We start from the raw sequence: 13,820 nt of genomic DNA on the forward strand, positions 1-13,820 counted from the left end.
CCAGATGTCTGTTTCACTCCTATAAGTTCAGTCACAAATCTGATAAACCTTTCAATATACATAAAGCATGTAAGTCACTTTTCTGCTCAGAGAATTGTTTCCTAGTGCTAGTTCAATTATTTTCTCTCCTCTCTCTGTTCTTTACCCAGACCTCCTCTCTGGACTCCTGACACTTGCAAGTGGAGCTCCCCGGGTACCTTTGAAAGTGTCTTATTTTTTTGCCTTCAGGGAGTGTTTCTGCTCTTTTGAGATATTTCTTGCCCTTGAACTTCTAAGCTATTATTCATGTAGTAACAAAAACATCCAATCCATTCATTCAACTTAACGAGTGTATGTGTGTATACAACTAAAATTCAAACACACTCTAAGTTCAAAATGTATTTTTCATGCTAAAATTCAATCTCTTACAGTTTTTTTTAATGAAATTATTGTATTTCTTTTCCAGTTCATTTCACGTAAAGCTGCCACTCTGTGCCAAGTGCCAAGGACAACTAATGAAAATCTAATAAATGATATTGTCGTTCTTTTTTTTTTTTTAATTAGAGAGGTTCCAAGTACCCTGGAACTCAATCCATGTCTCCCATGTAGGTGCCAAGGACTCAGACACTTGAGCCTCACTGCTGCTTCCCAGGGTCTGCGCCAGCAGGATGCTGCAGTTTGCAGCTGGAGTCAGAAATTGAACGAAGGCACTCCAGTACAGGACATGGGCTTCCCAACCAGAATCCCAACCACTAGGCCAAATACCTGCCCCCCCAAAAAATGTTTAGGTACATACCTGTCTTGGGCCATAATGCATTGACTGCAATTTCACCTTTAAATTCTTCTGCCATTCCAAGAACACACATGGACATACCATACTTAGCAATGGTATAAGCTGAAAAAAAAAAACTTATACTGTAATTAAAAAACAAATTGAGTTTTGAATCGAAATAACCAATTTTTCTATTACTATTTTCTTTTTTATATATTTTCATTATAAAATATGCAAAATATAATTTAATATAACATTTTGTGAAGAATAATTTTTATGTAAATGAACAAATGAACTAGTTTTACATGTTTCCATCTTAATATATGAATAAGAGATCACAACAAGGCTTCATTTTTCTGAATATTATGGAGATAAATTACTTGTTTCCTGGTCTGTATTTTTCTTTTTAGACAATAAGAGTTATTACTTAAGGGTCTGGCACGTTAGCCTAGTGGCTAAAGTCCTTGCCTAGCACGCATCCAGATCCTAAATGGGCGCCAGTTTGTGTCCTGGCAGCCCCACTTCCCATTCAGCTCCGTTTGTGGCCTGGGAAGGCAGTAAAGGACGGCCCAAAGCCCTGGGACCCTGCACTTGTGTGGGAGACCTGGAAGAGGCTCCTGGCTCCTGGCTTCAGATTGACTCAGCTGACTGTTGCAGCCACTTGGGGAATGAACCAGCAGATGGAAGATCTTCCTCTCTGTCTCTCCTCCCCTCTGTGTACCTGATTTTCCAATTTAAAAAAAAAATCTTTGGGCCCAGTGCAATAGCATAGTGGCTAAAGTCCTTGCCCACATAGGCACCAGTTCAAATCCCAGCAGCCCCGCTTCCCATCCAGCTCTCTGCTTGTGGCCTGGGAAAGCAGGCAAGGATTGCCCAAAGTCTTGGGACCCTGCACCCACATGGAGAGACCAGGAAGGGGCTCCTGGCTCCTGGCTTTGAACTGGCTCAGCTCCAGCCTCTGTGGCCACTTAGGGAGCAAATCATTGGACAGAGGATCTTCCTCTCTGTCTCTCCTCTCTGTATATCTGACTTTCCAATAAAGAAAGAAATCTTTTAAACTAAATAAAGAATCTTTTTTTAAAAAGTTACTATGTAAAGGGGAGCTACTGCTGCTTAAACAACAAGAGTTTGCAAATTCATTTAGCCACATCAGTTAAGGCACAACTTCCTTCTGTGTTACTCATGTGTTTCTACTCCAAGCATCTAAAAAAAAAGAACTATAAGTAACCCTTTTAATTTGTGAAATTCATGGTTTCCTTAAAAAATAGATTTACGTATTTATTTGAAAGGCAGAGTGACAGAGGGGGGGAGAGAGAGAGAGAGAGAGAGAAAGAGAGAGAGAGAGAGAACTTCTACACCCAGGTTTATTCTCCTAATAGGCTCAATAGTCTGAAACCAGGAGCCTTGAACTCCAACCAGTTTCCCATGTGGGTGGCAGAAGTCTGCGCACATACACGAACCCTCAGCCTTTGCTTTCCCAGGTACATCAGCAGGGAGCTAGGTGGAAGGCAGAGCCGGGAGTCGAACTAGTACTACACTCCGATATAGAATATCAGCCCTACAAGCAGTAATGTCATCTGTTACACAAATATTCGCCCGACGTTACGCTTTCAAAAAGAAGCACCTCAGGCCGGGCACAGTAGCCTAGCGGCTGGGGTGCTTGCCTTGCATGTGCCGGGATCCCATATGGGTGCCAGTTTTAGTCCCAGCAGCCCCACTTCCTGTCCAGTTCCCTGCTTGTGCCCTGCGAAGGCAGTCAAGGATGGCCCAGAGCCTGGGGAGCCTTTACCCACATGGGGGACCTGGAGACGATCCTGGCTTCAGATTGGCACAGCTCTGGCCATTACGGCCACCTGGAGAGTAAATCAATGGGTGGAAGATCTTCCTGTCTTGTTCCTCCTCCTCTCTGTGTATCTGACTTTCCAATAAAAATTAAAAGTGAGTCAAAAAAAAAGAAGTACCTCTATATAAATTTTGTTACTTTGGATACTCATCTTAAGTTATCAGATATAAAAAAAAATAGAAGGTTTCAATGGTTAGTTTTTAGCCAATTTAACTGAATAAATCACATGCAATAAAATGTACTTGTTAGGACATGAAAGAACTGTCTGGGATGACAGAAACCCATACTCTGATTTGGGTACTGTTTACACAGGTGTATACAACAGTCATTCATTTGAATCATTTTATTCAATATGAATTAAGCTCAAGCCTTGAAATTACAGATAAACAATTAACAATCTACTTCCCAAAAATCCCACTGATTTGCCAGAGAAAACTCAATGTTAAATGAATTATACAGCTTGTGATTGCATCATGGACATACTGGTTTACCTTAAAACAAATTAACCAAACCCAATCATCCCTTCATCCTGCTACCTACCACAGTGTTGCTTGAACCATGCGGGGTTTAGATTCAGTGGTGGACTAAGGTTGAGGATATGAGCAACTTTACTCTTCTTCAGGTATGGAATACAGGCTTTGGATCTGAACACAAGAGAATGAATGTCAAGTGAAGAGCATTCCAACAGCCTCACCTCTTTTTACAGCTATACTTTCAATCACTCCTACAGCACAACTGAGCTTGCTCGATAACCTGTAGGACATGTTTGCTTTGCTTGTAGGATACTATGGCTTGTTTTCTAAAATAAATATTCAAAAAGCAACTAATTTGCATCCTCTGAAACTTTGCTTACAGCCTGACAACATGATCCTTGATGAAAATAATCACATTTTTGACATTAGCCTTCCTAAGTTCAGCTGAGGCTATCATCAACTACAACTGTGCCAACACACACGTACCACACACCTAATTGGCACAAACAGTTACAGAACTTAGAGATCACCATAGTTGTAAAGAACATGGTTTTCAAGCCAAAAAGACCTGGATTCAAATCCTATTTCTGTCCCCTCACTGTGGGTCTGTGGAAAAAAATACAAAATTCAAATTCTATTCTATTCTGATGATACCCAATACCGTGCAGAATTGACTAAGGAATTAATATTACACTGATACAGCACTTAGGAAAGTGCTATACATGAAAAAAACAATCACTAATATCGATACTACATTTACTGATTATTTCATCTTAGCAGGCATAATACTCTTACTATACTGGAACTATAATTTAGTAATATTACTCCCAACACACTTCCAAATTTAATTTACATTCAAGATAAAATGCAGTACACCTTTGGGAGCAATTACATAGTTTCATTTTTTTAAAAAACTGATTCTAATAGCAATCGATTTATTAAAAACAATTCAAATCTAACATTTTAAAATGTTCAATTACTAAGTTATAAAACCATATAGCTAAATAGGGCCTGGCGGCGTGGCCTAGTGGCTAAAGTTCTCGCCTTGAAAGCCCCAGGATCCCATATGGGCGCCGGTTCTAATCCCGGCAGCTCCACTTCCCATCCAGCTCCCTGCTTGTGGCCTGGGAAAGCAGTCGAGGACGGCCCAATGCATTGGGACCCTGCACCCGCATGGGAGACCCGGGAGAAGTTCCTGGTTCCCAGCTTCAGATCGGCACGCATCGGCCCGTTGCGGCTCACTTGGGGAGTGAATCATCGGACGGAAGATCTTCCTCTCTGTCTCTCCTCCTCTCTGTATATCTGGCTATAATAAAATGAATAAATCTTTAAAAAAAAAAAAACATATAGCTAAATAATTATTTTATAGCTTTGACTTTTTCCATTCTTATTTCAAGTCAGTTTTTTTCATAATACAAAATGCACAGCCCCCTTGTTATCTTTTGAAGCTCACAAATCAAATATAATCAATACCACTAAAGCAAATTTTGTACATATTGTTAATCATTTGCAAAGATATCTCCCTTTGTGGGAGTGGGGATAAGACTAAAAGAGGTAAACAACATTAAGTGATTTTCATTAAACAGTAAAAACTACGCCTCAAAGCAACAATGGGAAACAAACTAAATCTATTTCAGGCAACAAGACTGTAAATTCTCCTTCAAAGACAAAGCTCATTTCATTGACATGAAAAGCATAAGCTTTCCTTTGCTCTGTTTGACACAACTTTTTTCCATCTGCACTCTGTCAGCCTGGCCCTCAGCCTCATCAATCTTACCTAAGGAGCATTCCCCACTACATGCCTATCTCACCTATTATTTCAAAAACTCTTAAATACTACATCACATCATCCCTCTTTCTCTAATGCTCTGCCTTTCAGACACATAAATCTTAACAACAAAAAAAGATGATCATAAAAGTGTTGGTAACTTCCAACACTCTGTGCAAGAGCTTCTATTTTTAGAGTATCTATTCCTAGATATTTGCAGACGTGTCGGTCAAACCTGCCTGCAGCCTGTAAGTACATCGGTGCTAGACAGCACCAACTGACAAAGGGAACTGTATTCATTGACAAAGGTAATTGAACAACATGAGCTTATTTTTCCTGTAGTTTGAAAATGGAGCTTTTGGTTTGGCTTTGTTTTTAACTGAACTGCTAAATGTAGAAATGTGATGCAGGGGGGCCTGGCATGATAGCTCAATCGGTTAATTCTCTACCTCCAAGGGCCAGCAACCCATGTGGGTGCCAGTTCATGTCTTGGGTGCTCCACTTCCCTTCCAGTTCCCTGCTTATGGCCTGGGAAATCAGTAGAGGACGGCCCAAAGCCTTGGGACCCTGCATTCATGTGGGAGACCCGGAGGCAGCTCCTGTGTTCTGGTTTTGGATCAGCTCAGCCCTGGCTGCTGCAGCCACTGGGGGAGTGAACCAGCAGATGGAAGATATTTCTCTTTTTCTCTCTGTAAGTCTGTCTCTCCAATAAAAATAAACAGATTTTTAAAATAAAACAAAGACATGTGATACAGGCCATCACCTTCACTTTTGGATACTGATCCCAGTATAAGAAAGTGGACCAGACTGTTCTTGCTAAACAGGCTTCCAAAGACACAACTTCATGAGGAAGAGTAAAGGGAGCCTACATTTGTGAGCCTGTAAGTCATAATGCCAATGTCAAAGGCCAAGTCTGTAACAATGATTACAGATGTTAATTCATAATCCAATGCTTTACTTGTACTGATCATCACTACCTCTTGGGATAAAAGCGCAGTTTAGATTTTAGTAAACTGGTAGCATTATTTATAGTTATGATGACTAATTTTGCTATTCTATTTTAAAAACTTGAAGACATTTCTCAATATCTGGAGCAAGTCACTTGCTCAGGTCAAGTGTAATTGGTCTAAGAAATATTAATCTCAAGGAAATTCTTTTGACACCATAAATGAATATAACTAGGCTTCCTCATTTACAATATAAACTGTCATCAATGATTAAATGTAGTCATACAACATGCGTATTAAGTATCAATTTAAAACATTGTCTAACCCAGAACATATTAGGAGGACTACACGCTCTTTCATTTTATCTTCTGCATTAACCTTAATAATGCCCCAGATAGCATCATTGGGGCTTTAATTTGATTTTATTTATGGAAGACACAGAGAAACAGACAGGAAGAGTTCCTATCTGTCAGTTCATTCCTGAGATGCTCAGGAAGACGTGGGTTAGGACAAGCAAGAAGCCAGGAACGCAATCCTTTTTCCATGTGAGCCATCACCACTGCCTGCTAGGGTCTACACTGGTAGGCAGCTAGAAGCAGCAGCCAGAGCTGGGTACCAAACCAGATACTCCAATGTGAAACGCAGGTACTTCAGCTAGATTTTATTTTTAAATTAAAGACTTGTTTTTTATTTATTTGAAAGGCAAAGTTACAGAGAGAGGAAGAAAGAATCTTCCATCAGTTGGTTCACTCCCCACATGGCTACAACGGCAGTGGCTGGGCCATGCAAACAGCCAAGAACTTTTTCTGGATCTCCCAGATGGGTTCAGGGGCCCAAGCATTTGGGACATCTCTTGCTGCTTTCCCCAGTACATTAGCAGACAGCTGGATTGGAAGTGGAGCATCCAGGGCTTGAACTGGTGCCCATACAGGATGCCAGCATTTTAGGTGGAGGCTTAACATGCAATGTCACAAGGCTTACTCCTTAACTAGCATTTTAACTGTTAAGCCAAATGCCTATCCCACCATTAGCTATTTTGTTGCATACATTAAAGCTTACTATTGATTACATAAGAAAAATTCAGTCTTTTTTTTTTTTTAACACAAGGCTTTTTGTTGACTTCAGGGTGCTTCTCAGCCTTTACAAAGAGTGACTGATTGACTTTCCAATGGCACTGCTAACTTGGCTCAGTTTGTTCATAACTAAATTGAGAAAACATTGCAATATCCTCCAGCACAGTTCTTTTAAACTTACGTAAGGTAGGTGCCTCTGGTGTTCACATTCATCATCAAATCCACTTTCTTCGTGGGTGTTTCCAAAGTGTTGGTTAAGCTAATAGCACTGGCATTATTGACCAAAATGTCAATTCCTGTTTTCAAAATAATCAATTTCATGTTAAATGTGAGGCAGACTTCTGAGTTACACACCAAAAAAGCATTTACAGTTGAACTTTCATCAGTGATACACAAATGCTTTTTTCAGACAATAGAACTGACCAATTCATCAATGCAAGACTCGGAGCTGTTTCAAAACAGCACCCATGAGATTTTCATCAGCACAATGAGATACAGTCAATTACGTGAAACTCCAAGGAAGTTCTTGGTGGTTGTGGCTTCCCCCTTACCTACTCTCTTACCTTGGACTTCCCTATCTCTGTGAACTTTAGCTCAAATTCCTTCCAGTCTCCTCGCCTATCTAGAACATTTCCAAGGTCTGCCCCCTCTGCCTAGCATCCTACCCTCCCTTCCTCTCCTTCCTCTTCCCCTTAAAGCCTCTTACTCAAAGCACTGGGCTCCTTTCTGGTGTTGGGAAGCACAAAGAGTGTCAAAACCAGGATCAACTTTGCTTTAGCAATTTATACACAAAGCAAAAAGATAAGACATTTTAAAAACTTAAAGTACACTGTATTTTAATCAGTACTCAATACTTATTTCAGAATAAAGGAGCTACCTCCAAACTTCTCAACTGCTTTCTCTACAGCGCTGTTGATTTGATGTTCATCTCTCACATCAACAACACAGGGCAAGGCCCTTCCTCCAGCTGATTCAACTGCAAAAGAGGAAACTTAATGAGCAGGAAAACATTCTAACACTCTGTTCTTATACATCAGTCAAGAGAAAAAAAATCCTATTTTCAGAAAGCCAATATAAATAACTATGTCCTATAACCACTAATGACTCCACCACAAACTGGGACAAACCAACCATTCCCAGCTTCAGATCTGATAGGCTAACTTTACTTAAAAAAAAAAAAAGGAAGAGGTTTTTTTTTTATTATTTCACTTTAAACACGAAAAATTTTGCATCATGGAAAATTTCAGAGTATAGAAAATTATATACTTTAAAATTATGAAATTCATCCCCCATCTGCAATATTTTTTGAAAAAGATTTATTCATTCATCATTGCTTCTCGGTCTTTTGGTTAAGATCAAGTATAAAAAGATTAACTCACTATTATTGGAATAACAGATTTATAGAGAGAAGGAGGGAGAGAAATAACTTCTATCCACTGGTTCACTCTCCAAATGGCTGCAATGGCCGAGCTGAACTAATCCAAAGCCAGTAGCCAGGAGCTTCTTCTAGGTCTCCTACACAGGCACTGATGCCCAGGGCTTTGCACCCTTCTCTGCAGCTTTCCCAGGCCATAAGCAAGGAACCAGATGGAAAGTGGAGCAACCGGAACATGAACCAGCACCCATATAGGATCCTAGCACTTGCAGGGCAAAGATGAGCCAATGGAGTCATCCCGCCAGGCCCCTATCTTCAATAATTGTTACTGTTTTACCTTCTGTTTTTTCCCTCCCCTTCCTTCTTTGTTTGCTTGCATTTTTAAATTACTCCACTCATAAGCACTTCATATACATTTCTCTAACATAACCAAAATGTTACTAATATTACTAGCAAAACTGGCAATAGTCATTAAAATTGAATGCTTAAGTCCTTCTTTTTTTAAAGATTTATTATTTATTTTTATTGGAAAGTCAGATACATATATGAAAGAGGAGAGACAGAGAGGAAGATCCTCCATCCAATGATTCACTCCTCAAGTGACCATAATGGCAGGAGCTGAGGCAATTTGAAGCCAGGAGCCAGAAGCCCCATCTGGGTCTTTCACACAGGTGCAGGGTCCCAAGACTTTGGGCCATCCTCGACTGCTTTCCCAGGCCACAAGCAGGAAGCTGGATGGGAAGTGAGGCTGCTGGGATTAGAACCGGCGCCCATATGGGATCCCGGCATGTTCAAGACGAGAACTTTAGCCAACAGGCTACCATGCCAGGCCCTGCTTAAGTCCTTCTTTCCAGCACTGCTACCTAGCACAATGCCTTGAACAGGAAGTCATGATAATTACCTGTTAAAATATTAATAACTTGAAACTGTATGCAGAATAACCAGGCAAGTTTTTTCAAATTCTCTCCTCTCCACTTCCACTCCTCATCTCTTCCTCCCATCCAAGAACACTGTCCTCATGACACATGATTTAAAGTAGCTTCTTGCATGACTTAGAAGTGCCAGAGGAAGGGGGTATCTCCTGGATACCCCAAGCAGAAGGATGTCTGGGTTTGATCTCAGCTCCAGCTCCTGATTCCAGCTTTCTGCAAATGCACACCCTGGGAGGCCACTGTTACGGCTCAAGAAATTGGCTTCCTGGCATCCATAAGACCTGGATTGAATGCTCAGCTCCTAATACTGGCCATAGCCCAGCCCAGGTCTGTTGCAGGCATTCGGGGAATAAAGCAGCAGATGAGCAACTCTCTTGGTCTGCCTCTTTCTATTTTACAAATATATATATATTTTTTTTCACAAAAGGTGCCACAGGGGTGGTTGTTGCAGTATAGCAGCTTAAAGTACTGCTTGGGATGATACATCCCATATTAGAGTGCATCCAGGCTCTACTGCTTCCAATGTAGTTTCCTGCTAATACATCCAGAGAAGCAACAGATAATGATCCAAGTACCTGGATCCCTATATCCATGCTGGAGAGCATTCCAGACTCCTGGCTTCAGCCTAGCCCAACAACCATTGTTGCAGGTATTTGGAGAATCAATCAGCAGATAGACGATCTTGATCCCTCCTTTCTTTCTTTCTTTCTCTCTCTCTCTCTCTCTCTCTCTGTATCATTCTGCCTTTCAAATAAACACTTTCTTAAAACAAGGGCTAGAGGAGAAAAACAGTCCCACTCACTGCTCTAAAGTGACAATGTAAATATTCATAAGATAGCTCTCAAATGACTAGCTCAACTCTGCGGCGAGCCCATCATGTGGTGAAGTCACTGAGGACATTTCAGTAAGTGGCACTGCCACACTCACTTTCTTCAGCAGCTGTATAGATTGTTCCTGAAAGCTTGGGGTGTGTCTGTGTGGTCTTCGCAGCAATAACAATGTTTGCTCCGTCCTTCGCTGCTTTCAAAGCAATAGCTTTGCCAATGCCACGGCTTGCACCTGTGATAAAAACTGTACATCCTGCCAGCTTCCTACAACAAAACAAATATTACATTATTAGAAGATTCAACATCTTTTTTACTGACCAGTATCAGCTGCTCAAACACATTTTCATTGCATACACACATCCTCCTTTGTGAAATTTTCAATAACCCCTGTCACCCATCTGACAGCTAGAAACTACTCTCCTTACATTTCACAATGACTTTATTATTTATGACAACTGCAATTGGTCGCTCAATGGAAAGTAAAGCATGAGGGAGTCCTATGTATTTAAAGCTTTGGAAAAATAAATAAGGCTTTGGAAAATTTTTAGTTCTGGAGCCAGTTTTGTGGCATAACCAGTTAAGCTACTACCAACGCCAGCATCCCACATGGATGCCAATGACAGCATCAGCTGCTCCTCTTCAGCTCCAGCTCCTTGCTGTGTGCCTGTGAATGCAGCAGCAGATGACCCAAGTGTGTAAGCCCGACACTCAACGTCAATGCAAAAGAACAGGATGAGGCTCCCGGCTCCTAGCTTTGGCCTAGCCCAGCCCTAGCTGTTGTGGCCATTGAGGAATTAACCAGACGACGGAAGATCAATCTCAAACTTTCTCTCTCTCTCTCTCTCTCTCTCTCTCTCTCTCTCTAACAAATAAAATCAACCTTTGCAAAATAAAATCCGTCAGAGGCCATCATTGTGGCATAGCAGCATCCACTTGTGATGCCAGCATCTCATAACAGCACTATTTCCAATCCTCTCTGTTCCTGTTCTGATCCTGCCCAAGTAACTGGGCCCCTGAGCCTATGCGGGAGATGGAAGAAGCTCCTGGCTCCTGGCTTTAGTCTGGCCTGCCCTCGCCAGAGAATGGTATCTCACTCTGCCTCTCCCTCCTTGTCTGTAACTCTGCCTTTCAAATGAGAATTTTATTTCAAATAAGCAAAATATATCTAAAAGAAAACCCTTTAAAAGTCTTTTTTAGTTGTTTATTTTCACTTTGAAAAGCAGAGAGAGAGCATTCATTTATTGGTCTACTCCCCCAAAGCTGACAGCAGCCAGGCTGAAGTCAAGAGTTCATAACCTAGTCCAGGTCTTTGCGTGAGTAGCAGGAATCCACCTGCTGCCTCCCAGAATGCACATTAGCAGGAAAGCATGACTGGAAACTGAGCTACAGCTCAAACCAGGCATCCCGCTGGAGGATGTAAGTAGCCTAAGCACCATCCTCTAAGCTGAGCCAAGGCATGGCCCTCAAGGATCCTTTCCGAGCAATGGCTTATGCACAGATTTCATGATATTCCTAATATTTTAAAAATACACTTCAACATACTCACTTGAAAGAAATTATCTAAAAGCAGGTAATTGTTAAATGGATGCTCTTAACCGCCAGAGTGGAAGCAACCCAAATGCCCATGAGCCCATGGCTAGACACAGAGAAGGCAATATATCCATACAGCACAAGATCATTCAGAAATAAAGCACTGATACAGGCTACATAAACATAAATGAACCAAAAAGATGCCTGCTAAGAGGCCATCTCTAAGAATCATAAATTGTATGATTTTCTTTACATAAAATATTTAAAACAGGCAAATCCAGAGAGACACAGCAATCAGTGGTTGCCTAGAGCTGGGCATGGGAGAGACTGCAAGTTGACAGCTAAAGGATAACGGGTCTACTGGGAGAATGATGAAAAGGTGTTGGAATGGACTGTGGGACAGGTGTTTGGAGTAGAGGACTCCATCACTTGACACACAGCATCCTGTGTAGGGGTGCAAGGCTGAGGTCTCAGCTCTACTCCATATCCAGCTTCCCGCCAATACACACAGGAAGGCAGCAGGTCACCCAGGCAAGAGATCTTGACTGAGTTCCTTGTTTCATCTTTTCCCAATCCCAGCAACTGCAGGCATTTGGGGAGGCAGAAAATGGAAATTTATCTTTCAAATAAACAAATACATGAATAAAAATGGATTATAATGAAAGTTGTACAACTTGATGGATAAACTAAAAAAGTCGGTGAACTGGCATATATTTTTTTCTACTTATTTTTATTTTGTTGATAATTTTTACATAGTTGATTAGGGCGCAAAGGGTCAAGGACTAGAGGAAAGTGGGTAAGACCATTGTTACCACATTCTCTTTATTCCTTGCATTTTGGGGAAAGGGAGAGATAAGGGAAAAGCCACATCCAGCTGCCCAACCACCCAGGGTCCCCAGTATGGGGCATGCTCTGAGGGATCCGGCTCAAGTGGTTTTGATAGTTCAACAGTTCTGAATTGCTGCCAACCTCGCCACTCCAAGCACGATGAAATCTCTCCTGAATCCACTGCCTGGCACAGTCCACCTTAGAGTCTCCATTTGCCCCAATTTTCACTGCCAACACTTGGCTGGGGTAGTTGATTTGTTCTGTCCTCCGACCTCTGCTCTGGTACCAGGTGTCCTCTGCAGGTTCCAGTGTACCGTCGTATTCTCCATGTGCACCTGGCCATGCTCTGCACTGCTCTGTCTGAGTCACTGAGGAGGCTCAGCGCTGACGTAAACATTCCATCGTCCGTTCATGGACTTTGCAGTTCTCTCCAAGGTCGAAGTTCTGAGTCCAGCGGTTCAGTTGGGGATCCCCCAAGAAACCTCATCTGAGGCAATCCCAGACCTGATTTTTGTATGTGCTTGCTGATACAAGGTCCAGTGAACTGTATATATATATATATATATATTTTGACATGTTCAAAGAGAATGCCCCTGTTATTTTATTTATTTCTCACATCAGTGCTGGAATGTAGGTATCAATACATTCACTGTGAGGTATGGAAGCTGTTTATAGAAAAGTTGTACACTGTGACGAATGGCACTCATAATTTATAATAGCATGGAAAATGCAGTACTATACACATTATAGTATTATACAAAGATAAGATTATTTGAATCCAAGATCTCTATTGACAATGGTACTTAATTAATTGAAGGATTTAATAATTACTGTATAACCTGTTGCAACAAGAATTAAGGACATCTGTGCTCTAAATATCTGATTAGACTTTCATGAAAACGGATTTTGACATTTGGACCAAGTTATCTCTTGATAAATAGGCTGTTACAGGTAAATTGTCGGGCTCGGTTCCAATTTTAAAGCATCCAGCAGAAATTCTGAGTTTAAGATTACCTTGAAAATTTGGTTGCCAATTAATATGCAGGATATATTTAAGTACTTATTCAATGAAATAATTTAACCAATGTAAGCTGAACCCTGTGGTCTTGTTAACTCTAGGTTTTACTTCCTGTTTGTTATAACCAATCTGCTAACCTGTTGGTTTGCACTTGCAAATAGCTCAGATAAAATGTAAGTAATCCTCATGTTCTTGTACAAGAGTCATTTTTTTATTGCTGAAGATACATTTTCTTTTTTTTTTTTTTCTGATTTGTGTGTTTTATTTTTTTTTTCTTCATTAATTACATTGTATTATGTGACACAGTTACATAGGTACTTGGGTTCTCCCCACCCCTCCCCAAACCCTCCCACCATGGTGGATTCCTCCACCCTGCTGCATAACCACAGCTCAAGTTCAGTTGAGATTCCCCCATTGCAAGCGTATACCAAACATAGAGTCCAGCATCTTATTGT

The 13,820-nt window shown here is 41.1% G+C and overlaps 1 protein-coding gene across 1 annotated transcript in view; it reads right to left on the minus strand.

The window, feature by feature from the left end:
• The window catches only part of HSDL2 (hydroxysteroid dehydrogenase like 2), a 52,772-nt gene that overhangs the window by 34,054 nt on the left and 4,898 nt on the right, over nt 1-13,820 (minus strand). The window contains exons 2-6 of the mRNA XM_058672511.1: nt 10,090-10,253; nt 7,733-7,831; nt 7,037-7,151; nt 3,135-3,238; nt 776-874 (exon numbers count right to left, since the gene is read on the minus strand). Coding sequence (XP_058528494.1) covers nt 776-874; nt 3,135-3,238; nt 7,037-7,151; nt 7,733-7,831; nt 10,090-10,253 — 581 coding nt within the window. The remainder of the gene's footprint in view (nt 1-775; nt 875-3,134; nt 3,239-7,036; nt 7,152-7,732; nt 7,832-10,089; nt 10,254-13,820) is intronic.

This window comes from Ochotona princeps, chromosome 14 (assembly GCF_030435755.1).
Source record: "Ochotona princeps isolate mOchPri1 chromosome 14, mOchPri1.hap1, whole genome shotgun sequence".
Lineage (NCBI taxonomy): Eukaryota > Metazoa > Chordata > Mammalia > Lagomorpha > Ochotonidae > Ochotona > Ochotona princeps.